Genomic DNA, 19,509 nt, shown 5'->3' with positions numbered 1-19,509 from the left:
ATTGCAAACATATTCCACAAAAAAAAAAGTCTCTTAGTCATAACGTATCCAAAAGAATGAATAAAATCTACAAAAAGTTATTAAATTCACCAATTCAAATATTTTTAGGTTATGGATATGGCGAGAAACCAAACACCAATTGGTTGGCTGTGCCATACCATATGGGTTTAGCGTTATGGTATGGCACCATTAATCGATTACATTGATTTCCATTAAGTTGGTTCGATCAGCTGTTTTTTCTGATTATGGATAAGTCACCATTAAGGGCCAATTAATGGTGATTTATAACCATAAACCATAACCAGATAAAAGAGCTAATCGAAACTACCTTATGGAAAACAATGTAATCGATTAATGGTGCCATACCATAACGCTACACAAATCACTTTCCCAGATTGCGCATTCACAAGTTCAAAATTGCTTCGTTCCGCGCATCTACGTCACAGTTGACTGCTTGAGCGAATGAAAGAAAGAGAGAAAAAACAAGAGCTAAGGGAAATGACGTATGAATTGCCCATAAAAAATAGCTGATCTTTTTTACATGTGCAATTCGCAAATCTTCTGTGTGTGATTAGTGATAACGCTAACGCCAGTACCATACCATAGCCAACCAATTGGTTTTTGGTTTCTCGCCATATCCATAACCTAAAAATATTTGAGTTGGTGAATTTAATACCTTTTTGTAGATTTTATTCATTGTTTTGGATACGTTATGACTTAGAGAGTTATTTTGTGTGGAATATGTTTGTAATTTTCAGCGTTTTCTTCATTTTTATGAAATTTTCACAATTTTTAGGTTAAGGCACCATTAATCGATCACATTGGAGATTGTTATGGATATGCTTATTGTTACGACTATGGCGTTAGGGTTATACTATTTTCACACAGACGGCTTATTGAATAATAAAGGCAGTTTTCTACATTAAGACGCTTATTGAGCTCAATCTTCCCTACAAAATTCGAATCTATAATTATCACAATGCAACTCTGTTGGCCGCGTTCCGCTTCTTAGTTTTTGGTGTGTTCAGTGCTTAAAAATGTCATTGTCTGCATGGCGGAACGATACAAGGTGGCCGCATCGAACAGCTGATTATAACCTTTTCTATTTGATTTGATACATCAACTACCGGCGCAGTACGATTTTGACATTTGTCCATCGAATTTACAAGTACATGGAATTTTTTTTGTTTGTGGGTATGTCACCATGCTGCCGCCTTCTATCGTTCCGCCATGATTGCCTGTCATATAGCGTTGTCATTTTATTCGCTTGACATTTCATCCTTCATACTAATCGAGCAGTTACTTCTGTGTGAAAGCCAAAAATTTACGATTTCATTAGAAGGTGAAATGAGATCATTAAGTTTCTGTGTGAAAACAGTATTAAATAAGTTTAATTGGCGTTTTATACACCCGTATGTTAGATATTTAATCAGTGAACCTCATAATTGATGCATGCATTGAATGATAAAATAAAAAATTCGATTAACCAAACAAAATCTGTTATCGACCATGTTCATTAACGATGAAAAAAAAGCAAGGGTGTCATCACAAATTTGGAACGTAAATTTCTGTGTCGGCATTTTTAAAAATAATTAAAGTGCACATTGCTAAGATAAAAAATGAGACTATTCCTGCACATTGTAGTGATGCTAATTCTTATGCAATGCCACTTCGCAATTGGAGACAAAAAACACAGCAAGAAATATTCACGTGAGGCCAATGAGCAAAAGTATCCGCAACAAAAAACAAATGCAAAATGGAAGGACAACTCTGAAGAGGTGGAATGGAAGATTACAACGGAACGCTATGACCCTGACTTCCGTAATATCCAAAGACCTTTTCGTATGGCAAAATTAAATTTGGTTTGGGCCAAGGCGCAGAATGTGAGTATATAAACTGTAAATTGGCAGTAACTAGTGAAATTCATCTCATAACGTCATAACTTCTTTTAGAGATTAACAGAGCCTAAACTGAAATCTTTATATATGGAACTCAAAATCCAAGATAAGGAGGAAATAACTTGGAAACAACTAAACTCACAGCACAAAGATAAGGAGGGTATCAAAGAGGCAGAATTGCGCCAGAAACTAATTGGTATAATGAGCACATATGACTTGCTGGAGCATTTCGATGAGACGCAAGATAGGGATAAGGTCAAGCCGTATAAGGTAATCTTAAAGGAAATTGCTAAAAAAATTATGTATCATAAGGTAATTAACACGTATCTGTAAAACCTAAATTTTTTTAATAGAAATTCCACGACCCGGACGACAGTCACATGAATAAGAGTGCTTTTAAAGATAAAAAATTAAATCGTCTTTGGGCAAAAGCAGAAGTATCTGGTTTTACTAAAGAAGAACTCGACTCGCTAAAGCAAGAGTTCCAGCATCATCAGGATAAAGTTGATGTATACTACAGTTTATTAGAAGATGTTGGCACCGCAGATGTGAATAAACATGAAAGTAAGTGCCAATTGGGTGGTTTTTAGATCTTCATGCAAAACCTTGCTTTCAGCTCTTATAATGTTGACATCGTATTGCTTATGCTGAGTGGTGAATTAGACTAATACCATTACCACTCCCAGAATTCAAGCTTTTATTTTGTACAACAACAGTTGTTGATACTACAGCATCTTTGCGCTTAATATTTGATAGATTTGGGGAGACGATTAGATAATAATACCTAATATGAAGTGCTCATCAAGTTTGAATGAAATAAAAGTAAGATCGTTTTTATTTCTTCCTTACACAGATGCTATTAACGAAGATGAGCTAGAAATATCCAATATGCTTCCAGGTGACCTCAATGACAATGAAATAAATACACCAGAGATGAATTTAAAAAAATACGAAAGCAATATTAATAAACTACGTCAACATCATCACGGAATTAAGGATCATTATGATCGTTTAGAGCGTTTGGTTTCATCTGGGCCACATAGTCAAGATTTTATTGAACCGAAAGTGCAAGGTCTATGGCGTGTAGCTCAAGCCAGCAACTTTACTGAGAAAGAATTGAGCTCAATTAAAAACGAATTACATCATTTCGAAAGTCGTTTAATGAAATTACGCAATCTGCATGTTGAACATGCCATGCAAAAGGAGAAATATAAGGTAATGACGTAAGAATATGATTTTAAACATCTTTATCTAATTTATGCTTGTATTTTAGGATGAAAAGCATAAGGATAAGACTGGCCGTTTTGATGAAATGGATGATCACATAAAAAAACAAACTCGAAAGGTGGAAAAAATTCAAGATACAATCGAGAAAACTATTTTCAGACACACTGAACTGTAATGTCTTCCATATTTGGGGTTTGCCTTCCTTTGTCCTCGCCAGATGTATCAATATACTTTTAATTCTTTCAATATAAAGCTCGAACAATTTAGGTTTAAGATAAAATTGAATCGAAGCCAAATTTTGCATATACATCGATTTAATTTAATACAATTTTTGTAACATTTGTTTTTTACAATGTATATAGATGTTTATAAATGAAGTTGCATGTGAATTTAACAAAAAAACTACTACAATTTATACTTTTAGTTGCATTACATACTGCGAAGTAGGGCAGCGTTGCTGTGAAGACCACCAGACAGTAAGTAAAGAATAATAGTTGGATATCGTCTTTAGTCTAGCCTACTTGGAGGAGCTCTACGATACTACGACAACTGCAAAAAGCTCCTCCCTACAAAAATGCGCCATATTTTGTAAGTTTAAGTTGGTGTGAATGATTACTTCTATCGAGTGGGTCCTGGACCAACATAATAGGTACATTTTCAGGATAATCATAAAATTTTGGACTAATATATGTATCTTCGACAAGATTAAAGCCGATCTTCTCTTCAAAGTTGTTCTACAGTTTTTTCGCACGAATTGGTGGGACCTACAAGTTTTATGCCGACTCCCAATGTTATATGCTAGCGCAAATGAGTTTGGGGAGAAGCCTTTCATAGAATTACACACGAAGTCCGAGCGACGAGCCTGTTTAGAAAAAAGGAACAAGCCCTTTTCTATGGTAGTTGACTTGACGCGGTGTTCATCGGTATGGTGAGAACGCTACCTTCATTAAACAGCGCCCGCACAACTATGTCTAGCTTGACGCGCGCAACTTCTCAAAGGATTTAGATCCTGTTGTTGTTGTTGTTGTTGTTGTAGCGATAAGGTTGCTCCCCGAAGGCTTTGGGGAGTGTTATCGATGTTGTTGTTGTTGTAGCGATAAGGTTGCTCCCCCCGAAGGCTTTGGGGAGTGTTATCGATGTGATGGTCCTTTGCCGGATACAGATCCGGTACGCTCCGGTACCACAGCACCATTAAGGTGCTAGCCCGACCATCTCGGGAACGATTTATGTGGCCACATTAAACCTTCAGGCCATCCCCTCCCTCCCCACCCCTAAGTTCCATGAGGAGCTTGGGGTCGCCAGAGCCTCGTCTGTTAGTGAAACAGGATTCGCCGCGGATAGGTGCGGTTGACAATTGGGTTTGGAGAAGCTAATATTACGCTGGCAACCTGAAAGGTTGCGCTACACAGCCCCTTGAATCTGGTATTTTAGTCGCCTCTTACGACAGGCATACCTACCGCGGGTATATTCTGATCCCCTAACCCGCTGGGGTGATTTAGATCCCCAATCTCAGTTAAGAAAGGTGTTAAGTAGAATTGGTAAATAAAACGACTCTGGATGGAGTTGAAAGTTTTTACCAACTCCCACAATTGTGTGCTGCATGGACGGCTCGAGCACATTAGGTTGGCTAGTAGCTGAAATATTTGAATGTCGATTTAAAACGTCTATATCACTGAGACAGTTTTCGGGCATCTTTCAGGAAAAATCTATCACTATTAAGCATGGAGCAAAGAAAACAATAAAGCTCATCAGTCCTGTAGTGAATGTTTCATACACATATTTAGCAGACGAGGCTCATGGAACTAGGGGATGGGAGGCGGGATGGCCTAAAAGGTATTGATCGTTCGGGAGATGGTTGGGCTGGTACTTTAATGGTGATTTTTTACCTGGACGTACCGTATCTATAGCTGAAGACATTGGTGCTTTATCGGTAACCGTATCGGTAACCTTATAACAGCTGATTCGACCAACCTTATGAGAATCAATGCAAACCGCTTATAGCTGGAGTCATTGGTGCCGTATGTCGTATCGCTGTATCCGTATCCCTAACGTAATCAGCTGTTTATCGTTACGACGGTAAACCAAAACCCAATTGGTTGGCTACGATACGGTTACGACCTTAGTGGCACCAATAATCGATTGCATTGATTCTCATAAGGTTGGTCGAATCAGCTGTTAAAAGGTTACCGATACGGTTACCGATAAAGCACCAATGTCTCCAGCTTATATCCGGCAAAGGACGGTTAACATCGATAACACTCGATAACGGGGAGTGTCTTTATCGTTAATACAACAACAACAACCAAAGCACCACGTAAATGGCCAATTAATGGTGACTTATCAATGACCAGATAAAACAGCTGATCGAAGTAACCTTAAAATCAATGTAATCGATTAATGGGTCCATACCATAACGCTAACGCGATAACATTCCATAGCTAAAGCGCCAAATACACGACACGAACATTTCCGCGAACATTCCGCAATCTTGTTCGCAGCTTTGGCCATACACCATACGAACTTTTGGCCGAACATTAGTTCTCTTTCAGACAGCGATGAATACGGACAACAATTGTGGTGGAGCAATATTGCTCGCTGTGGCAATTAAGCGTAAAAATAGAGAGAAGATTCAATAAATTCATTCAGAAATTTTTTATTGTCCATTTTACTTTTCCGCGCACGTCTGTTCCGTTCAGAAATTACTACGATTATGAGCTATTTCGCCATACACACACGAACAGTTCGCGCAAATGTTCGCCAAAAATCAAAATATTTCTGGCAAACACCACCATACACGACAGAAAAGGACGCAGAAACATGACATAACGGGAATGTTCGCGGAAATGTTCGTGTCGTGTATTTGGCGCTTAACCAATTGGGTTTTGATTTTTCGCCATATCCATAACCCAAAAATATTTGAGTTGATGAATTTATTAACTTTTTGTATATTTTATTTATTGTTTTGGATACGTTTTGACTAAGAGACTTATTTTTTGTGGAATATGTTTGTAATTTTTGCGTTTTAAGGCACCATTAATCGATCACATTGGAGATGGATATGGATATGAGTAAGGTTACGACTATGCCGTTAGGGTTAAGTAAGTTTAATCGGCCTTTAAGCCGCGCCTTTAAAAAGTTCGGCCCATGGTACAAAGTTCTAAATGTTCTTTACATTTTAGAAATTTTTTTCAAGACATGGTAGTCGCAACCAAGTCCACATGCAACTCTGCACTTTAATTTTTGACATTTCATCTTACACACATTTTTCCATTGTATAGTGTGTCATAGTCGCGTTGTAATTGGAATGTGACCAAATTTTTATTTAATGTAGTTAAAACTTAAAAATTTCCTTTAAAAATATTAACAAATTCGGCAGAAAACTTATTTAACATCGAGGTAACAGTTTGTTTTGTGAAAAGTGCATTCTTAAAATCGTTTTATGGTGCATAATGAGCGAAAAAAATTCTGTGACAGGGGCGCTCCCAAATATGACGTTGAGTGTGATCGCTGTTTACGACAGCGTCGACGTCAACTGAAGTAAATACGTTAACGGGTTACAACACACGCGAAGATTCAAAGCGATTATCTGACTTAAAAAAATAAAAAATAGAATAAACAATGCAAATATATGGAAATATCTCTATTAATTTTAGTGGATTCAATTAAATTTCTTCACGCTTACCGTATGGTCGGTCATGGCCAGTGAAAACATAATGGACGAATTAGCATCATTGATACGAACGGAAATTCCGGATGGAAGACAAAGTTTGCGTGATAGTTATACGAATTTGGAGCGTGTTGCCGACTATTGCGAAGACACGTATTATCGGTAATAGTCCATGTTAATTACTATATACGGCATTTGTATAACCACATTTCTTTCCGTTGTTTCGTATCACAGTGAAGAGAACAAAAAAGCAGCACTTGAGGCTACCAAAAATTATACAACGCAATCATTGGCCAGTGTGGCTTATCAAATAAATACACTCGCATATAGTTATATGCAGCTTTTAGAACTACAAGCACAACAATTATGTGAAATGGAATCACAAATGAATCATATTGCACAAACTGTGCAAATACATAAGGAGAAGGTGGCACGACGGTAAGATTATAGAAGCGAGACTAATAATTTATAGCATATTTAAATAGGAAGATAGTAAAGTACATCCTGCCTTAATCAGAGGGATCGGCTGCATGTTAAATTGCAGAAAGATTATATCACAATGGAGATTGTACGAGGCCACGAAATCAGTGGACAGGGCACGTCGAAGGGAGGGTTGCTATCACCTCTGCTGTGGACGCTGGTCATCAACCAACTGCTCAGGCGATTCGATGAGGGACCCGTAAAACTTACGGCTTACGCAGATGACGTTGCAATTGTCATAAGTGGAAAGTGCCTTCCAACGATTAGTTCTTTGATGGATCGGGCGCTTCGGGATATTCATACGTGGGCATCTAATGTCGGGTTGAAAGTCAATGCGGAGAAGACAGATATGGTTCTGTTTACTGGTACAAAGACGTACGAGGTCCCAAATTGGACCAGGTCTAAGTTAGGAGCGGTGACCTGGAGTGACAGGAGAAACCTTGCACAAAATATCTAGGAATCATCCTAGACAGTAAGCTGTCATGAAAGCTCAACGTGGAGGAGAGGGTTAAGAAGGCCTCAACGACACTCTATACATGTAAAAGAATGCTGGGGTGTACGTGGGGCTTATCGCCCTCTCTTTCTTATTGGGTTTTTACAGCGATTGTAAGCCCTATTCTATACTATGGAGTTAATAACCGCGACTAGGCTCGGTGCCTCGGGGCAGCTTGGGCGCCGAACATATGGCCATTGTAGTATAGCGTGTGGAAGGAGCAGGGTCTGCGGTATACTGTGGTGATTCAGAAATAAGCAGATGATACAGGTTGCCGGATTACTGTAGCGTTTTCCAAGCGGAAATATTAGCCGTAACCAAAGCAGTAGATACCCTGGAAGAGAATAGCTTAAGCTGCAACCGTGCTAACTTTTATATTGACAGTCAAGCAGCAATTAAGGCAATGATCTCGCATAGCACAGCATCTAAATGCATGTTAGAGTGTAACCAGTCTCTGGAGAGAATCGGGACAATGAGAAGCATACATCTGTATTGGGTACCAGGGCATATGGGAATAGATGGGAATGAAAAAGCGGAGGAACTAGCTAAAAAAGGCGCATCCCTTGAAGCTTGCTCCGTAGACATCCCAATTAGACTGGGCGAGAATAAGCGAAGGCGAGAGTTGCACATGATCGACTAAGCGGGAAAGGCGTGGGTTCAAGCGCGGGGATGTAAAGTGTCGAAGACTATGTGTAGGTCTTACAACGTTAGACTAACAAAGTTGGTTCTATCATTAAAAAGAGAGGACTGTAGACTCATGACGGGTATTCTGACTGGACACTGCCTTCTGGTGTCAGGTGTCACATGCCTTTAAATTAGGCTTGGTCAGTGATAGCAGATGTAGTCCGGGTTGGAGGAGGAAACGATCGAGCACGTTCTGTGCTCGTGTCCTGCACTTGCCAGGCTAAGACTCCAGCTATTGGGAGTGATACAGCTGTCAGATCTAGGAGCAGCAAGTGGCTTAGTCCTAGGAAGCTTCTAGTATTTGCCAAGAGGACGGAGTTATTTTATAACATAGGTCCTGGTTTTTGATAGGTTTTTTTCAGTTTGGTCGTTAAAACAAACTTCTGGTAACACTACGGACTCAATCAGTCTATGTGAGGTCCTCATGGACCGTCCAGTTCAACCTAACCTAACCTAAATAGTAAGACAAGAGACGTTGCCGGTCATCCCTTCTAACGACTATCAAATACTTTACTTCTTTTATACATAAGACACCGAAACCGCTAGAATAGTCATAGACTACCATTCTGAGCGACATATCCGAATTCAAACTTTTATTTAAGTCATAACACTAAAGAAATATTCATTGTTAAAGTTCAAATTAGATAAATCAAGTTCGTCAAGACATTTTCCAACTGCTACAACATTAACAACAACTTTGTCGACGCAGCCATTAAATTTTCATATAAAATGAACTATGCCGAATCATAAAGCATGAACAGATCGATCTTGATTACATTCTTTTGTACAGAAAGCTTCAGAAGTCTTCAGATATCCCCTTGAAGTATATCGAGAACTCGTTTTTTTGTCCATGATAATTGTAATTATTGAAGAAAAAAGAAAGATTATTATGTAGTCGCCTTTTTTTTAACTAATTTCAGTTCGAAATAAAACGGGACCGGTGACGACCGGTGTCTTCCCAATATACTGGAAAGCTGCAAAAGTTATTCCAATCCGTAAACAAAATAATGAGTATCGACCAATAGCCATACTCCCTTTCCTCTCTAAGGTCGTTGAACGTATTCTACATGGGCAAATCGTATCATATGTACATGAATACAAGCTCCTGTCGGACAGTCAGTCTGGTTTCGGGTCAAAGCGGAGCTGTGCAACGGCACTACTATCTGTGACAGAAGAAATTCCTGAGCGAGTGGATGAAAGTTACATTACCTTCTTAACACTTCTTGACCACTCTAAAGCTTTTGATTCTGTAGACCACACTCTGCTCTGTAGGAAGCTGGTAAACTTATTTAACTTCTCTGGTCATGCAGTTGCCCTTATAAGATCATATCTTGGAGATAGGACTCAAGCAGTATGTATAGATGGTGAAAAGTCTGACTTCCTACATGTCTTAAGAGCGTCCCTCAAGGCTCTATCCTGGGTCCTCTGTCATTTGTTCTGTATATCAATGACTTACCCGATGTCCTTAAGTTTTGTAATGTTCATATCTACGCTGATGATGTGCAGTTGTTTACGTGTTGTCCTCGTGATCAAACTAGCTTGTGCATAAGTAACTTAAACCACGATTTGAATCAAATATTTTCATGGGCTAATATTAATGGCTTATGTATAAACCCGAATAAGTCAAAATGTATTGTTATTCATAGACGGTCTTTTCCCACTAATGATTTAGAGAATGTAGTGTTCGACAATTCCGTTATAGAATACGTAGATACGGCGAAAAAACTTAGGTGTAATTTTTAACAAAACATTGACATGGAAAGACCATATTTTTAGAACGGTTGGAAAAGTGTATGGAATGCTTCGTACACTATGGTTAACACAGTATTTCACGCCTTTGCACATAAGACTACTTCTGGCTAAAGCGTACTTAATACCTACGCTACTCCATGGTTGTGTGATTTAGTCAAACTGTGACTATCTGTGCAAGAACAAACTAAATGTCGTTTACAACAACATTGCTAGATATGTTTATGGGTTGAAAAGACTTGAACACGTATCACAACATGCTGAAAGGTTGCTAAACATTTCTTTCGAAAATCTTTTAAAAGTCAAAACACTGTCATTCCTCCATAAATTGATACACACGAAGGAACCTGACTATCTATATCGTAAGCTTATTTTTCTGCAATCATCAAGATCGGTGCTTCTTCTTAAGCACATTAGATACCGCACGCTAACCTCTGAGCGCCAATTCTTTGTTACTGCAATACGTCTTTGGAACTCCCTACCTACAAGTCTTCGACTCGTTAAGTAATACTCTGCAGTTCAAAAAAGAGCTAACATCATTTTTTAACGACTTACACTGCATCTCAAATTGTTGTTGTTAAAATGTTCATTTCTAAGTTTTTTTCCTTTCTCTGTGTCTTCTTCCTTTATTTGTTAAATACTATTCGATCTATAACCAGCCAAAGGTTATCATCACTACTGCTGTCTTTTAATATTTATTAATTACTTTTCTTTAGTTTTAAGATTTACATTTACATACATAAATATTTCACTATTATCCGCTATATTTAATTTAATTTGATTAATCTAATTTATTATTATTATAAATGTTCAATTTTTATAGCTCATGCTATTCATGACTAGCACTGTTAAATAATTTGTCAAAATTGTTGTGCTAGGAACAAATTTTCAAATAAATACATACATACATACATGCGGGAGACTTCGTCAGTGGTGACGGAGCTGGTGGGGCTAGACGCCATCCCTTGGCACAGTGAAATCAGTTAAACGAGATAACAAAATAAAAGGCATGTGCAGCTGCATATAGCAGCTCTCTAATCCGTTGGTCATGGGGCTGCTCCGCATTTGCGTAGTTGTATTTTTCTTTCAAAGTAACTTTTAATACTTGGTGATCTTTTTGGCCTTGCATTGTTCCTGTTGTGATGGATAACTGCCTTATATCGATCTTCTAACAGTACTCCCAGGAAACGAGTATGTACGAAAGGGGGGACCACATTGATAGTAGTGTTGGAAAAGTTGGTTATGTGAACTATCATAGGAGTTTTGGCTATTTCATGTATTGTTTGCATAACATCTGTCTTTTCTGGCACCATGTAAGAGAGGTTCGGGGTGGCCAATAAGCATAGTCGAGCTGGCAGACAGAAATCAAAGAATGCCCATTCATGTGTCTTTAAATTCTAAACGCAAATAATGGAAAAGAATCTGGGTCTAAGGATCGGAGACGTAGATTCATATCCGGTGGAGGAATGGTTTTCCGACAGTCTGGTCTGAGTACAGCAACGGTGTGAGTTCGTATTTGTTCAAGGACACTAACTCCGTCAGCGCTTCCATAATCTTCGAGGTGTTTTTCTTTAAAATTTCAAAAATCGAAAAACTAAGAAATTTGATCTTCTATTACAACAATAGTTTTTATATGAAACTGGCGCGTGACATATTTATATTAATCGGGCAAAAATAACAAATTGTCACGCCCCCAGATGCAATAAACTAACCAGCTGAACTATGAATTTATATTTGAAATCTTCATGTATACTCCATATTAATATTACCCATTCATTTATGCTTCCAGAGAAATTGGTGTACTAACCGCTAATAAAGTTAGTTCACGTCAATTCAAAATCGTCGCACCCATCAATCCAGAAAAACCTATAAAATATGTGCGCAAACCCATAGATTATTCAATATTGGATGACATTGGGCACGGTGTTAACTCAACGCAAACACGCCAAACACAAAAGCATCGTGGTTCCAGTCATGGTTCCATACAATCATTGGCAACATCCTCGCTGGCGCCTTCTGTCGGTCCGCCACCTACCACAAAACCACCAACACCACCGCAAATGACACGCGGCAATACCGGCACATTAGGTAAATCATCAATGAGTAATACTGGTACGCTTGGTAAAAGTTCGCGTGAATATCGTACACCACCTGTGGTCAATCCACCGCAAGTGCCTTCGCACTATGCACCCAATTATCCAATTGGGCATCCAAAACGTATGTCATCAGCATCATCAACCACTACAATGACGGGTATTAGTAGCACTGGTGTAGGTGGTGGTGGTGCGGGCAGTATTTCCGGTACTGCCGCTAGTATTGGCGGCAATGAACGTGGGGAACGTGGCGGTGGGTATAGTGCGCTACCAATGCCACCTAGTCAACAAATCGCTACACATGTCAATTTACCATCAGCCGGGATGATGCAATCATTGCCACCACCACCGCCAACAACATATGATGATCGTAGCAGTATGCCGCGTAAGTATTAATGTAGTGAATATTTAGAAATAAATTAATTAATTGCATTACATTTTAGCTCCACCATCGCCACTCACTGTTTCACAGCATGAAATTAGTGAACAAAGTCACATCGGCATGCATACATTGGGTAGAAATCATAATAGGTAAGAAACTAATTTTTGTTTATATACATTAGACTGGGTTGGTCCCCATACAAAAAAAAAAAGTTGCTAATGTCCGCCCCTAAATTTAAAGATTATGTTGAGACGGTTTCGGAAAATTTTATTTTTATTGTTTTTTGATCCTTCGAAATACAGCCGAAAAGGTTTTTTCGTTGTAACTTTGTTCTTAGACGTCCGGTTTTTAAAATTGATATGTCATTATTTTGGCCTTGAGAAGCTTCACATTTCCGTTTAATGACCTGTTATGCTATGAAGTCGTTTTCACATGATTAGGTCAGCTAACAAAGTTGTAAAGATATGCGAAATCTTATGAATAGGGGAAGTGAAAGTAAATAAGTGAGTCAAATTCTTATTTATAAATATAACACTATGCTACAAAATCAACTTTTTGTCTGGGTATTGGACACACCCCACTTTTTTGTAGAGATTGAGGCTTAAGTAAACAAAGTACTATCTCGGTTTTTCGAAGTTAGCCTCCAAAAAATAGATATCGGCTTACGAAGTTCGAAGTTCGAAATTCTACATTTTAGAAGTCAGAGTCTGACCTCACCTCGTATAACAGCTGTTTTACCAAATTTCTCAAAACAAGAATTCAGCCCTTCAAATAAGGGAAAAGAGCAGGTCATGCCCACATTTTTACTTTTTCAATTTGCTGAACGCGTTAACAAAAAAAAAATAATATTTTGAAATGTAGAATTTCGAACTTCGAAAGCCGATATCTTTTTTTGAAGCTAACTTCGAAAAACGGAGATAGTACTTTTTTTACTTAAGCCTCAATCTCTACAAAAAGTGGGTTTTGTGCAATACTCAGAAAAAAAGTTGATTTTGTCGCATAGTGTTATTATTATAAATACAAAACAACAGGGTTGACTCACTTATTTACTACTTTAGGGGCGGACATTAACACCTTTTTTTTCGACCCATTCTAGTATACATACGTGTATGGTCTTGTGTAGTTATAAGAAACTCGATACCTTTTCAACTAGTTATTAACTTGTATGCATAAAATAATTGGTTTTGGAAGAGATAAATTTTAGCTGAACGGTTTCCACAGCAAAACGTCATGACTATATATATTTTTTAAAATAACTTTTATGGCGGGAGCTTGATAGATTTGAGGTGAAATACATTATTCTAGATCAGCCATGGTATTGCGAGCTCAGCTGGCGTACTTTCGTTCATTGAGCAGGAAGTCTGAGTTCGGCTATGTTTTAGTTTAAGCAAAGAGGATTGATATAATAAGACGTCAGTTAGATTTTCATTTGTAATGTACCTGATTGGCGGGTATTAGAAAATTACATTCTACACATTTTTAAGAAGTTTATATTAATATATATTGTGATTGTTGGAAAGAGGATGAATGGTTTAATTAGTACAATCCCTTAAAACAATAAAAAAAATACCTCATGAAAATGTGTAGAAGCAATTTAAAATTACCCGCCAAATGGGACATTACAAATAAATTTCACAAAAAGTATGAACTGACGTCTCTTATTATATCAATCCTCTTTGGTTTAAGGCTAGTCCAGGGCTTGCTTTGGATTAGTTCAGTTATAGTTACGCCTTGAAAAGTGCCAGTAAAAATTTTTTAGAATCAACTCGTAGGTGGGATCAACCGACGAGGTAGTTCAGTGAATAAATTAATAAATCGGGAAAATTTGTACTGAAGAAATATAGATTTGTTTAAATTGCAAATGTTTACAATTATAAGAGCTCTTTTATTTATTTAATTGTATATTTAATTGCTTACATGACAGGAATGGTAACAGGTAAATAAAAATTAAAAAAAAACGCTATTTATAATTTCATTGTCAATTTAAAATGATAAGAAAAATACGCTTTAACATTATTAATCCCTTTTTTACTACGCAGAAACAACTTCAGTTTGAACTTTGCAAGACCAGGCTCGCAATCGCCACCTCTACCTCCACCACCTCCACCAGAGGAGGAACATCAGGACTTCGGACGACCACGCACATCAACGGGGCAAGGTCAATTGGCGCCTATCGTACCAGAGGATCAGAATTTACCTGGTTGGGTACCGAAAAATTACATCGAAAAAGGTATGTAAAATTGTATATGTGTATGTAGAGTTTAAAAGATAAAGCCTAACAAATGTGTGTACAATTATAGTTGTCGCAATTTATGATTACTATGCTGATAAAGATGATGAATTAAGTTTTCAAGAAAGTTCTGTATTGTATGTTCTAAAGAAAAACGACGATGGGTGGTGGGAGGGTGTTATGGATGGTGTAACTGGTCTTTTTCCGGGCAATTACGTTGAACCATGTGTGTAAACGAAAACAACAGAACCGTGTCAAAGGCACTTGTTTTAAACTGATTTAAAGAAACACGCTATGTAAACTGCCCACTTGAAATGTTGAATGGCAAAAGAAAATTAATAACACATTTTACGAATACAACAGAGATGTAAACACAAATTATCAGTACATGAGTAATAGTAAATATTATTGCAATTTTTATATTTCGCAATCTATATCCTTAAAGAACAACTGGTATAAGATTGAAGCTCTGCACATGCGCAGTTTGAAATTATTTAAATTAAGTATACACAAATACGTATGAATATCAAAATGTATTGTGTTGTGTACGAACACCATATCATCGTACAAGTAGAACATAAAAGATTAAATCGAAGGTAGAGTGGAAGAGCGTCTTATCGCAGAATTTGTTTCAAAAACTCTATGCTTGCCATGTGTGGACGAACGTGCTTTTAGATTGTTCTTAAACCAATTCCAAAATATTTGATATATTTGCGTCACCATTGTTATCAATTTAAAAAATATTTCTTTCTAGTGTATTTTGTTTTTGTAAGGTAATAAAAAATATATAACCACACAAGCAGTTAACCTAACTTATCCAATACGGATGCGTGACTAGCGGAATTGTGTTTTTGATCTAAATTCTGTGAACGGTTGTTTTCAAGGGTAGTCGAGATTGACCGATCTTCCGCTCAGCAAACGAAATTACGAAATGCAATAATCAAATCTAAGTTAAACAAAAAAAACAAAAACAACCGAATACAAGAATAAAGACAAACAATAAACCAATGGCATTATTCTAAAATTTTTCGACAGAACACTTTATACCTAATCCAATAAATAATTTAATTACATATATGTAACTAAGTAAACGATAAACTAGAGAACAATAATAATTCTTATACATATACTAGCTGCAATTAAATGAATTAATTAAATTATGTATTTAATCGAACGTATAGTATTTGTAAATGAAGCGCAAAAAATGCTCGCAACGATTCCTTTTTATAAGTAAAATGTGTAACTGTGTAATATTTTATTAAAATTTGTGCTTATACTTTCTGCATATATCAATGAAACTTGCTTCATTTTGTATGATCTTCCAAGTAAAAGTGCGTTAAGGGAAAACTTATGATTGCAATAATTTCAAAAGATATATATGTACATACTTGCAATCATATACATATATGTATATGTTTGTACATATGAATGCACTGAGAACATGCTTAGTATATGCATGTAAAAGTAATTAACACAATTTAAGAAAAAGAAACTGGTTTCATTGAAAAGTATTCGCACACCGTATTAACTATTGTATGAATTTGCATTTCTTTATGATTTTTATTATCTAACAAATGTTGGAATTTTTCTACACAAATCTTTATATAAATATAAAATGTATGTACTTTATTACCTCTTGGTATAGCTCATGCTCAATTATTATTATTTTTATTCAATTTATTTTTGGTTTCACAATTCCAGCTTTGCATTGGTTGTGAGTCTAAATACTAATGCGCTGGATAAGCCTTTGCTATGCTATTTTTTCATTTATTTAGTTAAACGTGAATTTATTGTAATAACAAAAACAAGTATATATATACATATAAAAAAAAACAATAAATAAATGATAATTATGCATACGTATATAATATTATTATTGTATTAGCTTAGTTAATATTAATTGATCACATTGGAAATAAATGCGAAAAGTAAAATAAATAGATATTTTATATTGGATATTAATGAATACTGAAGACTATCGATGCGTCATGCGTGCGATGAATGTAGCTCCCAAGAAACGATGGGTGCTCCCTTCATTTCTACCAAATAACCAAAGTTCGATTACACTGAAGGGTACGGAAAAAATCTTGGATCAATAAAAAACGGTGGTCAACTTTAAGAAATATTCTGTATAAGAAAAAAATCATCAAAATTAAGGTGACTCCACAACATAACCACCCATATTTTTAAATAAAATTCAGAAGTGGAATATGCGACAAAAACGTATTTAGTACCTTAATGATGCTGGTATCCGGAGCGTACCATGTCAATGTCCGTCAAGGACATTGCTAACACTCCTCAAAACCATCAGGCAATGTATCGCTACAAAAATAATAATAAGGGAATATATCGACTGACGAGTGGATTAACGGCTTCGAAAACGCCCTATCTCAGAAAAATTTTGAACAGCCTCCACAATATGTTCCAAAAGCACTATGTGAGCTAAAATTCCATACATTTTGACACAAGATGGGGAGTTTATGAAAAAAACTCAGAGAAACGGCGTACTTCAACCGAATAGGGCGTTTTTGAAGAAATCTCGGAGTAGGGTGATTTTGTAAAATATTTTCGAAATGGCAGCCGGGTTAGGGTGATTTTCCCTCTCAGGCGTCGATATACAAATAGATACACATTTAGGCAAAGATAACATACTTTCACTTTTGTCCTTTCGCTTTAACATGTTATTAATCGACTAAGCGCTAATTAAGCTTTGCATAGAGCCTGCCTCATAAAGTCTGGTAAAATAATACTTAATTTCCCACCTGCTTATCATAAACTCTATTCACTACTGATTTTATTGTGCTTTTGTGCGTATTTATTTGAAGCTTCATTTCACTTATTTATAAATTATTGCAACTTAAAAATAAAAACCTTAAACTAACAAGGTCTTCAAAAATTCCGAGAGCCAGTCGTAATAAATTTTTCCTGAATTTTTTTGTATTCCATACAATAAAAAAAAAAAAAATGAATTTAATTGCTTATTTAACATTTTTTACTCAAAACCGCAAGTATTCCGCCGCGAATCAATTCTTGATCCCCCCACAAGAGATCCATCAGATACCGTAAAGAGCATAAACGACATACATAAGTCACCACCGAGGCTAAACCTGGAGCAAACTGAAGGTAGGGTGAAATAAACCAGTGTACAAAACTTTAACTTGCTATATGATAACGCTAATATTACAGCTGGCTCATGGACTAAAAGTGTAAGCGGAATTCATTTAGAAAATATATATGTACATCATTTAATAAATCTATATTCATATATCCCTGAGCAAACTGGTATCAATCGGCTATAAGTAGTCTACAATAAATCAAAATTTTCCGCTAGCTCCTTTCCAAAACCTAGGTATTGGGCGCATGTTTGGCCAAACGTATTGATGTTCCTCGACGCGTTGAAGGTGCAGTAGTGGCTGATAGCTTTGGTAAACGTGGATTAACTAGTGGACCCATATGTCGATCTGGTCCATCGTGAAATGTGCTGAGTATTTGACTATCAATTGGTGGTAGCGGTGAACCAGGCGACCATTCTGAGCTGGAACTTGAGCCGGGGGACTCTGAACTGTAAATTAGAAGTTAAGGCATTAGGTTAATATCGCTGCTTCAACTTAAAAAAAGTTATTTCATGTCATGCTGAATAACAGCAAGTATAGCATTAATTTAAAATAATGGACAACCGGCGTCCCTGGTACTTACCAAAGGGCAATTAACAAGTATGACGCCTCTCATAGCTCATTATCAGTCTCCTGCCTTTTGTTTACAAATGTTTGTTACACAAATGAGCAAGATGAAAGCTGATTTCAACATCGATAACACTCCCCAGGGCCTTCGGAGAGTGTCGCTATCGCTGAAACAACAACAACAACTTGAGAGCCGACTACTTTGGGGCACGCAGAGTGTTTCCCAATGATAAGATTCATCCTTTTAAGTTCTCAGTAAAAACAGCCCTTCTAACACCAACGGGATTGCCGTTCCGCCAGTAAAGATGGGCGTTTCAATTAATAGTAAACTACTGTTATAACAAAAATCGTCAATAAAGTTCGGCATGCTTGTAGCTGAGTATATAAGAGTATAAGTCGGCAGATGTCTCTGGTGTAGTCCGCAAATCCTTGTTTACTGTGCCTGCTTTCAAAAATTCGGTAGTTGGGGTGCGCAAGATATTTTACAGAGGTAAAGCGCGATCTAAAACTTAGTGGATTTTACATGTGTATGTAATGAAACGAATGAAAATATGACTAGCTCTTGTTTTTAAAGCGGATAAAGATTCATCGGCAACCTTTTGTCTAAGCAACTTTCTATTGTAGAAACAATATAGGAGAGGTCGCCTACCCTCAGAACGTATGGAGTGTAATTTAGACACTACTTCTATTTGCATCAAAATTTACTGCCGATATCCTGAAAGCCAATTTGGGGATGGTGTTGGGTTTTGTCAAGGGGTTGTGCAGCCCAATTTAAAGCTACCCCAAGCCATTGTGTCTCTTATCTATGTGTTCTGAATACTGTATTTCACAGTAAACGGAAGGTAGTGTGGTGTGACTTAGAATGTTGGTCGGGCCGGTATCTTAACGATGCTAGTTTCCGACATGTACCGGGTCATTATCCGGCA

The 19,509-nt window shown here is 37.0% G+C and overlaps 3 protein-coding genes across 3 annotated transcripts in view; 2 read left to right on the top strand and 1 right to left on the bottom strand.

Moving 5' to 3' along the window:
- Window positions 1-1,509: 1,509 nt before the first annotated feature.
- On the top strand, window positions 1,510-3,536 carry LOC137244089 (alpha-2-macroglobulin receptor-associated protein). The gene is made up of 5 exons (XM_067772630.1): window positions 1,510-1,883; window positions 1,953-2,168; window positions 2,252-2,462; window positions 2,752-3,113; window positions 3,172-3,536. The coding sequence occupies exons 1-5, from the start codon at window positions 1,620-1,622 to the stop codon at window positions 3,298-3,300; spliced, it is 1,182 nt and encodes a 393-aa protein (XP_067628731.1). The 5' UTR covers window positions 1,510-1,619; the 3' UTR covers window positions 3,301-3,536.
- Window positions 3,537-6,362: 2,826 nt separating this feature from the next.
- Window positions 6,363-16,841, top strand: Abi (tyrosine kinase Abl). The gene is made up of 7 exons (XM_067761904.1): window positions 6,363-6,521; window positions 6,779-6,954; window positions 7,027-7,230; window positions 11,988-12,676; window positions 12,735-12,822; window positions 14,713-14,903; window positions 14,974-16,841. Exons 2-7 carry the CDS (start codon window positions 6,821-6,823, stop codon window positions 15,135-15,137), a joined length of 1,470 nt encoding a protein of 489 aa, XP_067618005.1. The 5' UTR covers window positions 6,363-6,521; window positions 6,779-6,820; the 3' UTR covers window positions 15,138-16,841.
- The window catches only part of Kif19A (Kinesin family member 19A), a 48,305-nt gene continuing 43,510 nt past the window's right edge, over window positions 14,715-19,509 (bottom strand). Inside the window, exon 8 of the mRNA XM_067761903.1 lies at window positions 14,715-18,465. Within this exon, the coding sequence (XP_067618004.1) occupies window positions 18,249-18,465 (217 nt within the window). The 3' untranslated portion in view covers window positions 14,715-18,248. The remainder of the gene's footprint in view (window positions 18,466-19,509) is intronic.

The sequence above is a fragment of the Eurosta solidaginis genome, chromosome 1, assembly GCF_040869045.1.
Source record: "Eurosta solidaginis isolate ZX-2024a chromosome 1, ASM4086904v1, whole genome shotgun sequence".
NCBI lineage: Eukaryota > Metazoa > Arthropoda > Insecta > Diptera > Tephritidae > Eurosta > Eurosta solidaginis.
Note: the sequence above shows the minus strand (reverse complement) of the source record. Positions and strands in the feature narration are given on the sequence as shown.